The sequence below is a fragment of the Kryptolebias marmoratus genome, linkage group LG9, assembly GCF_001649575.2.
Source record: "Kryptolebias marmoratus isolate JLee-2015 linkage group LG9, ASM164957v2, whole genome shotgun sequence".
Classification (NCBI taxonomy): domain Eukaryota; kingdom Metazoa; phylum Chordata; class Actinopteri; order Cyprinodontiformes; family Rivulidae; genus Kryptolebias; species Kryptolebias marmoratus.
The window spans coordinates 26151590-26168207 of NC_051438.1; the positions used below are offsets into that span (position 1 = coordinate 26151590).

Consider the following 16618-nt stretch of genomic DNA (forward strand, 5'->3'; position numbering starts at 1 on the left):
GGACTTAAAGAACTTTGTGTTTTGATGTTCTTTTGATAGTAAGATGATGGAGCTAAATACATGACGATCCTTTAAAAAACCTGGTTGAGGCTGCTGGAGTCTTAACACTGGGATGGAGATTCTTCTTCCATCAGGACAACAACTCAAAACATCCAGTCAGAATTACGATAGAATGGTTTAGATCAAAGCATATTCATGAGTTAGACTGACCCAGTCACAGTTCAGACCTGAATCCTACTGAGAATCTGTGCCAAATCCTGACAGTCTACACCAACATGGAATCTGAGGCAAGACTAGAAAATTGCTGTTCACAGACACACGCCATCCAATCTGACTGAGCTTGAGCTATTTTGCCTCGAAGGATAAGCTAAAATTTCAGTTTCTAGATGTGTAAAGCTGGTATGATGTACCCCAAAAGACTTCCAGCTGTAATTGCATAAAAGAGTGGTTCTACAAAGTAGACTCATGAAGGCTGAATACAAATGTATGCCACACTTATCAAAATTTTATTTGTAAAAAAGAAAAAAACTGAAAGCAATCTATTTTCTTCCCACTTGACAATTAGGCCCTACTTTGTGTTATTATGTCACTTAAAACCGCAATACGTATGAAGACTTTCTCAAGGCACCATTTAGCATTAAAATGGTGCGCCTGAGGAAATTGCTTCATTTTATTTTTATATATATATTTATATATTTTTTTGATCAAACAGTTAAAGTAATACATTTATAGCAGGTGGCTTTTCCAAGCTACGCAGAACTGAATAGTTAGTGAGCAGTAGGAGGTGAGGCTGAGGTGCTTCTGTGTTTCGGGAGATGGACACCGAGACATCCAGCCAGTGTCATCTGAGGAATGCAAGCCTCACCCCGGCCTGACACATAAGATGGCCCCTGTGATGCTTCAGTAACAAGAGCCAGGAATGCCGAAGCCTCTCCACATGAGAGAGGGTCACTAGAAAAAGGCAAAACCGTAAAGTATCAGAACTTTATTTGTTGTGGCGTAATATGAAGCTGCATGAAATGTTGAATGACTTAATTACTTTATGAACAAAAACATTCACAAATTAACTCATTAACCCTATTTTAGTTGGGTATTTCTGTGCAGCCTATCTCTCAAACTGAATTAGACGATCTTATTTTCAGATTTTTAAATTATTAAACAGAAGTTGTCTTTGGGCTTCCTCCATCACAGTTACTGTCTGCAGCCTTAATGAGCTCTTGTGGCTTATTACAGACTTGTTCTGGATCGCAACTTTAAATCAGCCTCAGTAAAGTTCAAAGAGTGAGAGTATGGAGTGAAATGCTGACCCCGCAGTGACAAATGAGCGATTGTTGTAGAACTAGGTCGTCCTTGCTCCCAAGTCGAGGGGGATTAGTTTGTTCCTGTTGCAGCTGTTTTCTCAAATAGAACAACAATTTATTCTGAAAAAGTAATTGCTGTGATTAGAACAGCAAGTTTTTCTTTGATAACAGGATCATGGTTGTAAGCGTCTTACGTGGTGGGATGTTGGAATGAGCCAAAGAAGAAAAGCTGCTCGTCTCTTGAATGCAATTTTCTGTAAAATTCAAAACTCCAAATCTTACTATGGGGTCTCAAAATGATCTGAAGTTGCAAAGTTTTGTGCTTTTCTGATTTCCAGTCAACGTCCCGAAAGTTTAGGAGGCTTAATGCTTCATCTCATGGTTGTTAGATGTGAACTCTGAGCAGTCTGTGTTTCTCTGACCACCATTAAAAAACTGATGTAAGGATCACAATTTACCAGATTCCCCAGTTTGCATGTGAGATGGTATAATTTCTGACAACTTGTACATTTTTTATAAGCAGCTACTGAGCATGAATGAAAGTACAAATTTTATTTGTTATTGGAAAAATATAATTTAACTACATTTTGACTAAACAAATAAACAGGAAACAGAATTGTTCATTCTAGTCTAAATATTAAATTATTGTGACTATGCAGTCTTGATGTCCCATGTCAGCAAATAAATAAATATTTTTCTATCAAACAAAAGTGCAAAATCACAAATTCAAACAACAAAGGCTCCATGAACGTTCAGTCAGTTAAACATGCACACTTATTAGATGATTAATATTATAAACAAAAAAAGAGAAGTTATCCATTGATGCAGGAATTTAATCATATTTCCTTGTATTCAGAGAAACCTTTCTGAGCAAATTGTCTAAAAAGGAAAACAAAATGTTCCTTTTATTATTGACAGTTTAAAGAACGGACTGTAGAGCAATACTCAATCTGATAATATTTATTTCATGCATAAGTAACATGTTTAGCAGCTCAGCCGTGCAGAAACAAACATACAGAAGGTAGATAAAAAGTTGAGGGTACTAATGCAGTCAGCTGATGTTAATTTTATCAACAGAAGGCAACAGGCATTGATTTATTTTGTTCAGTGGCCTGTGGAGGCCAATACTTTGCTAAACCAGCAGTCATGTCATGGTTTTATGGGTCTGCCATTAATTTGCCATTTTAACATTATCATAAAGATAAAAAACACAATATCTCTGCCTCGAGTTTGCTCCCTCGGTCACATTTATTACCAGCATTTATTTGATGTCTTTTTACAGCTCTAAAATCACAATATGAAGCATCTGTTTATCCAGCTTTTGGCAGTCATTTTGTACTTGAAGGTAATATGATAAAGCCTACAGTTTAAAAAGAGCATAGAAAAGCTGTAATTCAGTTAGGGCTGTATGTCACTGGGCTGCAGTTTATAGACCAATAGACCAACAAGCATTTTGACCAACCAATTTTTAAAAATCACAGCCTATTTTTTTGTGTGCACAGTTTGCAAAATTGTACATCTATCGGTTGTGCACGTTCTTTCATTGCCCACATCATACCTGCCTCGGCTTGCTTTGTACCCAACTTTGCAGCTGCCCCCACGTTTGTGATTTGATTTACAGGGGTATACTTTTGAAATGAAGATAGGCAGATTTGGACCATGTTTTTACTCATTATTATTAATCATCAGCGGGGCTTTTAGACCTGGACATTCAGGGCTTTACCCTCAGATGTTTTCTGTCATAGGAGAATTTGCATGCAGGTGTGAAAATACAGCTCCAGTTCTCTAGGATTATATAAACTAAATAGAGAAAGGTTTGAGGCAGGTTTAAGATGCCCATGACAATTGTGGGGGTATTTTGAAAGAAAATTTGTTCAGAATTCAAGCGACAAGGATTCTCTGTGCCTCTGTGATTCACGAGAACGTTTCGAGACATTTTGGAAACTCCCTCATGAATGCAGTCAGCAAACTGGTCTCCAACAGTCACAGTCCAGTGAGGTACTGGCTGTACCTGAAAATCCACCCGATAGCATCAGCAATGTCCTTCACCTCCGTACCTGGGTCTCTTTAATCTCTCCCCCTTCTGTCCTATTGTTTTTGAAAGGTTTCAGCTCCTTCCTTTGATGCTTGTCTGCAGAGGGTGATGGATGGAGGCAGAGGTCTGCTATCTGCCCTCAGCCAGAGCTAAATGAATTAATGGATTGACCATTTGTGCTACAGTGAATGGGTTCGACCCGAGAAAAGCTTCCAACAGACACTGTGGTGTGAAGAGATAAGAGAAGAAGAGGCGTTTTCAAACCGTAGTTAAGGATGACCCAGAGCTGTTGAATTCATGAAAACAAATACTGACATTACATCGACTGCTGCAGAGATACATTTACAATTTGCTTCATCTTACTTTTTCATCCAAGATTAGTGCTGCAAAGATTACATCTGTTGGTTGATAAGCAAAAATTAGGCTATTTTGATAGTGAACTTTTTTTTAAAATCTAGAAATCATTTATTGCTCCTTTGCCAGTTTATAAAATGTAAGGACTTGTCTGAATTTATTTAATAGAAATCAAACTTTGTGGTGTTTTAAGGTTTTTGGCTTTGGAGGGTTCAGAAATTTAGTGTTTCTAAAGCTTGTCATAATCCTTTTTTTCTTATTTTTATTTTATGATGTTTAACACAGTTTGTTGATTAACATGGTTCTAGACTCAATCTTTTCATTTATTTTTTACATTTTCACTATTTCTTTTCATTATCACCCGCAAGTGAAAGGCAATAATGTTTTTGCCTGTGTCTCTGTGTATGGGTGTGTGTTCAGTTGTCTGTCTGTTAGTAAAATATCTCCTGAACCAGCAGACAGTCTTCAGTGAAACTCTCAGAAAGTAATCAATGGAGGCAATCCAATATAAGATGGCTGCCACGGCTGATCGACGTTCGCCAACACAAAAAGGGCTTTAACTCAGTTACTTTAACAGATATACAACTATAATTTGATGTGGTAGTAGCTGAGAGTCATTCACAACACATACTCAGAGTGACGCAGTACTACATGAGATTTTGCATAACAGTATTTTCACGTTTTGACCAAACAGCGGTGATCTTAATCTTAAACTCAGTGGGGATATGCATCTTTTTAAAGATGGTTAGGTCTTTAATTTGACATTGTTTACATTTTCATTAATTTATTTTCATTTATAGTAAGAGACAATGAAGCAGAGGCAAGAAAAGTATCAGAACTTCCTCAGTTTCCCGCTTTTCCACCCAACCGGCTGGCCCCCCAGGCCTGACCCGGCACCCTCTCTCCCTGGGGCCTCGCACGAGGGGCGGGAAAACGAGGACGGCTTGGTCCCTGTGTTTGCCGGTCCCAAACAGGGAAGACAAGGCCTGCTATTGTTTCATTTGTGTCCCGGGGAGGAAATGCCTTTACTTGTCTGACTGCATTGCTCTGCTGCCATCTGTCTTACAAAACCAGGTGAAATTTGATGACATGTGTTCTTGCATCTAGGAAATGACTGTTTACACAGGTCCGATTGCCAGTACGTCACTGGTATGTGAGAAACGCGGTTTTATCAAAATAGCTTTGAAAAATTCCCAGGGTTTTGTTTTAAACAATGTCTTGGTATGTTTCTCCGCCTGTAGAGGCCACCTGTGTTCCTGGAAGGATTAGTTAGGCGGAGGAAGGGAGGAGGATTAGATGTTGTTACTGGTGTAGCCTGGGACTTTCAGCTGCCAGCAAATCAGAAAAAAAAATGAACAAGCTTTGTTTTTATTTAACAGATTTCTGGCCTTCATCAGCCCGTTCCAGTTTCTCCCATTCACTGCTCTTTCCTTCCTGTCTCTGTTCTAAAACAGATTGTTTCTGCTCTCAGCCCAAGATGTGAACAAACATCAAGCATGCATCGCTGAAGTAAAAACACAGATCAAACACGCCTTTCTGTTAAGAGCTAATTGAGAGTTAGCTTCAAAATAAGTTTTTTTTTTTAAAGGTTTTGGTGAACTGTGTAGTAAAGGAAATCAATCAGAATAAACACTCAAACCATAGTTTTGGGGAGTGTAAATGATAAAAGGAGCTTTGGATGTAATATTTTTGTTCTTTTCTTTACAACTTAATGTCTTTGCATCCTTTATTCCCCCTCCAATCTTTGGTGAACATGTCTTTGCCCCATTTAATAAGCAGACCGGTAATAATAGAAGGGAAAATTGAAGGCCCGGGGAGTGGAAAAGTTGGGGTCCTTTACGTTCTTTCCATAGAGTCAATCTGAAATATTTGAGAGTTAAGCCACAATTGATGGTTCTGCATATTTCTCTCTGTGAGGCTGTGCCTCAGTGGTGCCGTTTTACTCACCATCATCATGACAGTGTGGAGAAGGAGAAAGAACCTTGCAACACTGCTCCCTACTGGTGCTTTCATGTCTGTGCCTGAGGAAGTTAAATTATTCCTTCCTTCCAGCTACACTGAAGTGATGCTTTAATGTCTGTTTGTCTGTAGTGCTACCAAAATAAACCATGACCTACCAGATTGATTTTAATTAAACTTGTGAAAAGTAATCACTGGTTGTACGTCTACAACTGGTTAACTTTAGGAGTCAACCTTGTTTAAGATGGTCGCCACAGCTAAGCAAGTTTACCAAACACAGCCACATGTTGAGCTAAAATTTGGTGAGGCAGTAGTTGAGAGTCATCCCTAACACAAACTCTGAGCACTAAAACTTTGCCAGTAACTATTAAAATAAACTCTGCCTGTCTGTTAGAAAATATGTCATGAACCACTGAATGGATTTTACTGAAACTCTTAGATAGTAAACATTTGGTGTACATCTACAACTAATGACGATTTGAGATTAACACAATTCAAAATGGGAACCACAGCTAATCAACAACAGCTAACACAAAACTAGCCATAACTCTGTCAACTTCACAGATATTAAGCTAAAATGTGGTGTGGTTGTAGCTGAGAGTCATCCTCAATATGTACTCGAAGCGTTAACATTTAATGCATAACATTATTTTCAAGGTTTAACAAAATGTCTCCACATACTGATTTTATCTCTGGCGTAAAAGGTGATGGGCGATATGCAATCTTTTAAGGAATACTAGCCTTTTAATTGTTCTTTATAATTTCATTTTGTCAAGATAAATGTTGTATTTTTTTTATTCAAGAAGACATTGACTAGAACAATTTCTTATCTGATTTAAAAGAAAACAAAAGGTTTTTGTTTTAGTTTTTTGCATGCCCATTCGTGGCAGTATTGTTAAGTGATAGCAGGAGAAGAAACTAAGATGCAGCCAAGTTCCAGGCTCTTTGTGGTTACCCAGACAGAAGCAGAAGACGTGACGCTGTTGAAGTTTTGTGGTTCATGCCTTTGACCACTGCCCCACCAAGCTGCCCCACAGTCAGCGGTAAAAAAAAACATAAATACTTTAACATAATGGCTAGAAATCTTTTTGTAAACTTTCTTTAACTGGAGGTTTAAGTAGTTTTACTCTACAAAAGGCCATCAGCATTGTTAGAAATATCCATTTAAACCTTTTAACATATAAAATTGCTGCCATGTCGCAGCAGATGTAAATATAGTCAGAGCACACAAACATAATTATACACGTGCTGAATGTGGTCTTAATGGTTAAACTTTCATGCAAGTTTTAATATGTATTATTAAAACTTGCATAAAACTTTCTTACTTCAGGAAGCCAGCAAATCACTGGACTTGTAGTTTTTGTGATGGTTTTAGTGTTAACCAGTTGGGTAAAATTGGTTCACACTAAAAAAGACTTAGTCTTCTGAAGCCTTTATAAGTTAAATACATGCATGGATGGTTTATAAATATGTAATATTCATGAAATTCATAATTAGGAATACAATTAACAAAAAGCTGAGCAGTTTTCCTTTGATAGGTTGCTTGACTTTTATCCAAAATAATTCCTGTAAAACAAAACTGTAGTTTCCTTTTCATCCAGTAGGTGGCAGTAGGTGTCTTACAATCACCCCTGCTGAGCCTCTGACACTTCAGACACCGTGTTTGTAATGTTTTGGTTTGTATTGACATTGCTGTGTGAGAGAGGCATTTAACTAATGCAAATGTATTTCTTATTGTGTACATCAAACTTGAATAATATTCAAACTATAAACCATAAACAGAATGGTTTCATACAACACTTATTAAACGTCTTTACTCAAATCGGACTACAATACAAGAAGCCAAATTAACCCATTCTCATACTCCCACAACACGTCTTAGTCTACAGATTCTCATAGCTGGTGTTCCCCTCATAATTACTCTTTGGCTGCGTGTTGAGAGCGTCTTGTCTGATGATATTTGAAATATAATCTGAAGGAAGTCATTGATCAGACTGTCACTCAGGATGTGGTCTGCTGTCTGCTTTCTGATTGGCTTATGGTTTACTCAGAGTTTAGGTATTTTTGTTTCACAGTGGAAACATTCATTTATTTCACAAACAATAAAAGATCATCCATCCACACAGGTTTTTTTTTTCTTTATTGTTTCAGGCTTGTGTCTACACGTAAACGTCGTTTTAGGAGCCCTTAAATTTTTATTTATTTTTTTAAACTGGGTACTTCTGTGAGACCGTCTTGAATCGCCACTGTAGTATTCCCATGTGGACAGCCTAAACGCAACCTTTTGAAAACGATGATGTCATAGTCCCGCCTCTAACCCAACCTATGATGCCAGGTGTGTCAGATGTAACACCGATGACAGATTACATGCTTTAGTTTGTGTTGCTCATGCCAGTTCCTCAACTTTAGCAAAACTTACTGCGTAACTTCAGCAGACAAGGCTGAAGATTGTCTTAAATACAGCAAGCATACCCCCTTTAATATGGCACCAAACAATCTGAGGCCAGAAAGGTTTATCACTTTATTGATTTGTCACCAATACTAAAGCAAATGTTGTAGAAAAAGATCTACAATACATATCAAGTGTAGATTTTAAAAATGTGGAAAATGGGAATAGATTTAAAAGAACTGATACTTGTGTATAATGATTTACCCAGCCGCCTCCCACTGGATTCTGTGCCCGAAAGTCATCCATTATGTCTGTGTATTTGGTGTTTAAAAGAAGAAAAGGAAAAACAAATTGGATCTGCTTTGGTTGCACTTGACCCTGCCCGGAGCCTTCTAAATCAAACCTGTCCAATTTGTATCCTGTGGTTAGCAGTTTTAAGAAGCATTTGTTTTTTGAAAGGAATTGTCTTTAGTTTTGTTTGTGCTCTTCTGCATGAATCAGCCACAGAAGTCCAAGACTGAGGGTTCCTCTGACTCATAGTTTGGGACACTGAATCAGCACAAACTGTGCCATTCAGCTTTTGTAATCATACATTTTTCGGTAAGCATAAGATTGTTGGTCTTAGGAACTTAACCCGGAGATAAACTGCCTGTTCTGTGTGGCTTCATTCATGTCCGTGTGTCCAGCGGGTCCGAAGCACAAGCTCTCTGTTGTCCCGCCGCTCTGCTGTCGCCACATCTACCTCCAGTTTCCGCCGACAAAGGCCTCCCAGTAGCTTCCACCGGTCCTTCAGCGCAGACACAGACACACAAACACGCAGTCTGTGGCCCAGTGTGTACCAATGGACAGTCGTTTAGCTGTGCTGGCTGCCAGCACTCAGAGAGGACCACTTTGTTTCACCTCTAACTTGGATACAGGCCAAACAATCTGAGAGTTACTCACTGGGTCACTTGATGAAGTAATTGAATAGGAGTTTATAGTTGTGCAGTGCACCCCCTTTATTTCTTCCTCTCTGAGCTGTTTTATTGCCATCTATTCCTATGTTAAGAGCCACAAATCAATGTCAAAGTGCCTGTGGATTGTTTTCTGTTGTCTGGGAAGCCAGTTTATGAATGAACTGACTTTAATTGTAGATGTGAACACGCATTCATGATTCACTTGTGTTTGGATGTATTTTATTGCCACATTTTCAATTTTATTTTTGCAACATCTAATGTTCACAGTCTAAGGAGTTTCATACTAAATCATCAAAGACAAAATTCTTTAAGAGAAGCTTTTAATTACCATGTTGGTTTGTCGCACGGAAGCTGGAGCTGTGACTACACAAAACATTTCAATGTTTCATATTTGTTCCTACTGTAAAACAGAATCCATGTGAATTCATCAACTTCCGTCCGTCACAAAATCAGTTTTTAAACTAATAATTTTCAGTTTATTAAAAACCTTTTTGTTTCTCTTCCTAAGGACCTGGAGATCGTTTACTCTTATCTCCACGGGATGGAGGCCCTGTCCAACCTGCGAGAGCACCAGCTGAGGTGAGGGTCATAAATAATACAAACCAGAGCTTGATTTTCACAGTGATGTGAATTTTAGGGGTAATTTAAAGTGAAGCTCATCACTGTGTGCTTTATAATTGTTTCAGTCTTGGGTAAAATAAACAACACAAGACTGCTGGGTAATTTATTGTATTTTATATAGCAACCTTCCAACAACTTGTTAGCTGTAATTAATTATTCCAAAGTCATTATATACACAAATATACCTGATTTTTTGATATTTCCATACTGTAGTAAAACCTTTTGTGAGCCAAGTGAAGCCTAAACGTATCCACTGTACATTCAGACCATTTGCCACATCTTGCACATAATGTAAGCAGCCTGTCAGTCCAGCTGATATGCTGCTTTTTCTGTTTTACAAAATAAACCTCGTGTCGGACTAAAGAGGATCTAAATCCTGCGATTACCAACATAAATATGTTAGAAAATCAGGCAGCCTTCCCCGGAGGTGTTCTCTTCTATCCATCTGTTGTGAACAGTCTGTACCAGACATTTTCACAAAAAAGGTTTGGACTTTAACATCAAATATGGCCTGAAAATTGAAAGCAAATGTGTTCATTTTAGTCTGAAAAAGTCTGGAATTTAGAAATCAGGAATGTGTAGGAACCCCGCAGGTATTCCTCCTGTTTCCAGGCTTTTTGTTAAGCCAGTCTGCTGTTTGTTATACAGTAGCTTCATCTTCTCACTTGATATGTGGACATTTGGGTTTTATTAGTTCAAAATCCAGTGGTCTTACATGTGTGTGCTCTCAGAGGTCTGACATTCTGATTTTAAATGAAAAAGCACATTCAGACCTTGGACTGAGAAAAAACAAATTCCTTTTTAAGATCAGTGTTCTTCTTTACTATCTCAATGTACATCAGAAAAATCATTTTTGAATTGTTAAAAGACATTTTTTGTCAGTGTGCTGAGATACAAAGGGCTATGTTCAACGATTTTTACTACCTTTAAAGGTAATACCTCACTGGACTGACTGCTGGTGACTAGATGGCTGAAAGCAAGAGTTTTCAGTTCTCAATTTCCTCACATGAGTTTCAGAGGCTCATAGTCCTGTTGCTGAATTTTGAAAATTTATGCAACAAATTTTCTCTCAAATTGGTCAGAGTCATTACGGGTGTCTAAAACCTGTCTTAGGAGCAGGAGAGCACATGCACATGAGCCCTCTGACAGAAAACATCCAAAATGTCCAGGTCTATAAATCACACCTATGGTAAATAATAATAGTTAAAAAACTGGTTTAAATCTGCCCGTCTTCATGTACTCCAGTGGAGGACCCACGAATGAAATCCTGTGCACAGCCTAGAATCAAGGTTTGCAAGCCGTGCCAACAAAAATAAGCCACAGTTTTCAAAAATTGGCCAAACAAAACGCAACAACACAACTTTTTGTTCACTTGGTCACAAACAGTCATAATTCAGTGAAACTGCAACGAAAAATTTGTTTATTTTCTCACAATATTGAGTCAAGTTTGAGTCGCCAGCTCGGTTTTAACTGTCGCAGCCCATTGAGACGCTTCCTTCAAATAAACAATTGTAGTTGCATTCCTAAGTTTGAGCCTTTCGTGGACACTGGACCGAAAGGAAAACTGCCCGTTCTCTTTGCACTCCATCAGTGCATCATATTTGTTCTACAATCAGCTGCCGCATTTCTGGTTTTGACCTTTAAATTCTGTCCAAACACAATCAAAACAGAAGGCTGCTTTCATGTTTTCTGGTGATATCGTATGAAGCACATCCACACACACACATAGGCTTTTTTGTGATTATATAATGTGTAGAATACAGTTTTATTTCTGCGGCAGATGACAAACACAGCTGTGACAGCCAAGAATTGGCCTTTACACAGCAAGTAGCCAAGAATGCAGCGGTGTAAAAATAGGCAGGCTTCAGATCACAACTCATTGTACAGCCAGCGGCATTTAAAGCACGTTCCTGCAGTTATTTTATTGACGTTTGATGGTGAACAGAAGGTTCTTTCCATCTGATCCCGTGTTGTACGTTATATTTCATAACCTTTCAGTGTTTTTGATCAGTTCTGTGAGCTCCATTGAAAATTGACACGTTCCTTTTTAAAAGCTGTTTTCTCTGCCCACTATTTGATGTTCACCAAATACTTTTATCCAAAACGAAGAGATCTTATTTTTCCAGCTCTTCGTCTATGATTTTTGGATTTGGCCCTCGTGTCGCCACATCAGCCTTCCAGTCGCATTAATTCTCCAAACAGTTTGTGTCAGAAGTCTGTTCCCAGCGCAGCCTGGGTGCATACATAAGGATTATATCGGCGAGAGAACAATGTAGCAGTGCACGACCTGTGAGCTAGAACATTCCAGTGTTTGACCCCTCAGAGGCCTCCCACCCGGCAGTAACCCTGCTCTGTTATCCCTGTTTGGCTCCTGAGGAATGTCCCCGTGGTCCCACAGACCGGCCCACCGCTCCTGCCAACTGCAGTCCTGCTAAACAACAAGAGTTCCAGACAGACAGACATCCCACTAACTACGGGATTATGTAAAGTTCTTTTTTTCTGAACATTTTTATCTGGGAGGAATGTGTTGTTTTAGTGCTGTGGTTCTGTTTCACAGCACTGCTATGAAGCTGCAAGCAGATGCCCACCTGCAGTTGATTTTTAACATCTTCACTGCTTTCTTTTACATATTAGAAAAACTTCCATACGCCTAATCATCTGATCCCATTTCACTGGACATGTTTATTCAACCTATAGATAAATGTCACCTGTTTTCCTCAATAGGCAAAGACACACTCAAGCTTTGACTTAAAGGTTATTGCTTCTAATCCCAAAGACAACTTTTTATTGCGGTGTTGCTGCTTTTCAACGACCCTAAACGTCACGCTGCTCCAGTGGAGGAGATTAGTGACTAAATGTTTCAGCTACAGACTGTGATGTTTGTCTGCCTGGTAGGTAAAACTCAACTACAAACTTTCAAACTCAAGGGGAATTATTTATACGGTTTCAGTCCACAAAATCAAAATGATTGTTAGATAGAATTCTATGATCCGTGTCAAATGGTTTTCCAGCCTTCAACATGTTTTATATTTTAACATAAGGAAGAAGGATTAAGTCATGTTTTCTCTTTCAGTATTGAGTTATGGGTTTTATTTCACATTGTTATATTCTTGCAAAACATTTTGCGACTAATCTCCAAATTTTCCCTCCACCTGGAGCAGTAGCTTCAGCAAACCGTAATCTAATCCAGACCCCGGTGTTGCTGTGAAGTCGCTCCTGTCCTCATCAGGCGTGTATTATTACAATCCGAATGATTTCTGCACTTTACAACATCGTCACTGCGTTGTCATTGGTTGAAAAGAACTCTGGGAAATATATCAGGTTATTGGTTGCAAGTTTGATGAAAGCATCTATTCTTAAAACAAAAATAAGACAAAGGTACAGTATACCACATATTACTGCAATGTTATCACAGTATGTATGTGTTGGTGTTTTCCATTTAATATACTCACTATTTTAAATAACACCCTGATGAAAGGTTTAGCTTGTGTTTGTTTTATTATATTGTTTTTCTTAAACCAGCTCAGACAGAATAAATTAGTTTTCAGTTCACTGCTACATTCCCACACTCTTTGTTCTCTGTCCCTGCAGGATAATGTGTGAGACGGTGCGTTACGAGAGACACGAAGCCAACGAGGTGCTTTACTAGTAAGTACTACGATGTCCGAACATCTGTGTGAAAAGGGTATCAGTGATATTAGGCCAGATGTTTGTTTCTTAACCAGCAAGTAAAAACATTTCAGTTCAGTGTGATAAAACATTCTGGCTCAGGCAGTAAGCTGGAGTTGTTGATAACCTGAAACAGCTGAGTGACCTGAGTGCAGACAAATGAAAACAAGTGCTCATAAATCTCAGAGCTGGTCCGGCGATTCCCCGATGAAAGTCTGTGAAAACTGCTGCAGGGCTCACTGCAGCACAGCGACAGAAAAACACAGGATATTCATTCTGAATTTCAGCTTGAATCAATAATTTCTTGTGCAATAAATTGCTAAAGAAAAACTCAAGATGCAATAGCTCCAAAAACCTGTTTTCTTCAGAGGAAAGAAAACCAACCCGTCACCTTCATGCATTTCCTTCCCTGTGCTGTTTTTATTACAGGTTAATTTAATCAGAGAATTGTATTGACAGCTTCCAGAAAGCTTCTGACTCTGTTTGGATCCGGCTGGCGTTGCTGTAGTGAGCAGAATAAACTCGTATTGTTTAACTACCGTCACACGGTGACATCTTTTTAACACCTCTGAAAGAAACGAAGACTGTTAATTAACTCTGTGAGCTTTCCAAGACAGTGCATTGCCCCCTTTTCCCTGCTTCTTGATCCTGTGTGTGTGTGTGTGTGTGCGTGTGCGTGTGTGTGTGTGCGTGTGTGTGTGTGTTGTGGGGGATGATGTAGAAAAGTCAACACCTCATTAGAAGCCCACTTGGTGATGTAGGGGCTGGTTAAACAAAAAGACTTCAGAATAAACAAGTGCTCGAATAATAGACTTCAGTTTGAGCAAGATTCCCTCTGGTCTTCCACACTGCTTACCTCACACACACACACACACACACACACACCTACATACACACACTATATATATGACCAGTCTTTACAGACTAAACAAACCTGTTATTTTAGCTGTGAGAAGAAATAAAGGAAGTGTTCTTGGATGTACATGTAGGTGAATATGTACAGTACGTACACACTAAACTGATTGGACCATTAAAATGTTTTCTTTTCATATTTTATGTCTTCAATAAGCGAGTCTATATTCAAAGTGATGCTGTTGGTGTTTTTAAACACCTCGAGATACAGTTTTGCTGTAATACTGTCCCAGCCTACTCCTAATTTATCACATTTTATCCTTGTTAAGAGATTTATATTTGTTTTGTTTCATTGGTTTTCTCAAACTTTCCATCCGGCCTGCAAGAAGTTCTGAAGGGATATAAACGCACTTTCCCAGGTGTCAACCTTTAGACAAACTTTATTCACAAAAGCCATGTTCAGATTAGGCTGGCCTAGTTTAAAGAGAAATGCCTTTATTTTATTTTACCCCCGCAGATACACAGCAGGTTATTTTCCTTTTGGCTCATTACGTTTGTACACTAAAGTCATTTTCTTCCAGTTGTCTTGCCCCAGCTGCTTTCACATGTATTCGTGTGTCTGCTAAGTGTTTGCATTTATTAACCCATAAAAATCGGTCAGTGCTCTCCTTGGTAAAAGCGGGGTATTAAAACAGCAGAAGATCAGATTGCTTTTCCTCGTCTTCAGGAGCTTAATCAGTCCGCTCCTCGGGAAAAAAAACAAGCCTTTAACGGCCTTTCTTCACGTCCTGGTCTGTTTATAACAATGGCGATAATATGCTGTAGAATGTGGGTAGTAAAAGTCAATGAGGGAGAATGATTGTGAAGGTAACAGCATGGCTTATACTCTGAGACATGTAGATATCTGCAAGCACTGCTGTGCATTAACATCGTCAAGAAAACAGGAGACCAAAAGTAGCATCTTCAATTTAACTCGTCCCAAAACCAAAACATTTCTCTGTTATTAAAACTCTTTCAATGGAAATCAGAAATCAGGTCTAAAATAGTGGATTCTTCCTTTCACTGTACCTTTAATGAAATATTTTTACGCAACCTCAGAAGGTTCTCGTACATTCATAGTAAAGTTTTAAAAGAAAACCATGAAACAACAGTTTTTAGTGGTCCCTTTTTGACAGCGTGCACTCACTGCCTTTAGTGCTTTTTGTTGTCGTTTTGTGGGAGTGCCTACGAGCAGTCGGATTCATCTCAGTTTGGCGAAACCGAGAGAGTTTCTCTCCGATGATTCGAGCTAACAGCTTTAAAGAGCATTCTTCCAGGATGTAAAACAATCACACACTATCAGGTCAAAACATGTTGATTGAATTTATAAAGAAAGAGACTGAACAGCCCCTGGAAGCTGGACGGGCCGGGGACAAGCAGATGACAGATACGACAACAGTGTTGACTAATCGTCAACATAAACTGTCACCAGGGGAGGAAAACTAGGAACAGTAATGATCATAAGTTCCTGAATCACAAGTAGCCACCAGTTGTCACACTCGATGCTGTTTCTTTTCCCACCGCTGTATTTGAAATAAGGAATACCTCCAACTATTGCAGATATATTTTACCAACACTAAAGACCAGTTTGCTTTCCTCTAACCCCTGAGGTTGAGCCTGGATTAACCATCATCATCATCATCATCATCATCATCACGTGCCAGTGGTCAGGCACAGTTTGTGTCGACCTAACAAAGAGGTTTTATTCTAACATCTTCTGATAAAAATTCAATATAAATTTCATCCTTTTTTAGGAATTATGTTTAATTCTGACTCTAATTGATTTTTTTCAAAATGGCTGCGCAGCTCTCGGCTGAGCAGCTACATCCCACTAAATACCCTGCCGTCTCCCACACACGCTCTTTAACTTTTTCTGTTTGCAGCTGTTATTGTTGAAAAATTCCGTGCGTTATTTCCCAACCTCACTGTGGCATTGAGTCTCTTGAGGACTCGATGGTGAAAACAGCCCAACAATAACAAGCTGAAACACTGCAGCTCCGTTCGGGACCTCTAAATGTGTCGGCGTAGACACACCTCTGTTGTTCTGAAACTGCTCATTCTAGGCGCTCAATGCAACCCTTTGTCTTCCTCACAATGGCTGAACATCTGTAATGTTTGTGGATTTTGAAATCCATTGTGTGAAGATTACAATAATACACTGAAAAAAAAAGGTTTACTATGTTGAACTTTAGTCCAAATAACTTTCATCAAGTTTTAACTGATGTAAATACAGAATTTACCCTAAAATGTTATTTTAGGGTAAATTATTTATTTATCAGTTTTTGCTGATAAATAAATACAGGTGCTGGTCATAAAATTAGAATATCATGAAAAAGTAGATTGATTTCAGTAATTCCATTTAAAAAGTGAAACTTGTATATTATATTCATACATTACATACAAACTCATATATTTCAAATGTTTATTTCGTTTAATTTTGATG

At 38.6% G+C, this 16618-nt stretch overlaps 1 protein-coding gene across 10 annotated transcripts in view; it reads left to right on the plus strand.

Annotated features, from left to right (window-relative positions):
• rapgef2 (Rap guanine nucleotide exchange factor (GEF) 2) overlaps positions 1-16618 on the plus strand; it is a 95457-nt gene that overhangs the window by 16369 nt on the left and 62470 nt on the right. For all 10 annotated transcript variants that reach the window (XR_005233562.1, XM_037977319.1, XM_017417459.2 and 7 more), the window contains exons 2-3: positions 9503-9573; positions 13207-13263. Coding sequence is in view for 9 of the 10 variants with exons in the window: in XM_037977319.1 (XP_037833247.1) it covers positions 9503-9573; positions 13207-13263 (128 nt within the window). In the remaining variant the exon portion in view is untranslated. The remainder of the gene's footprint in view (positions 1-9502; positions 9574-13206; positions 13264-16618) is intronic.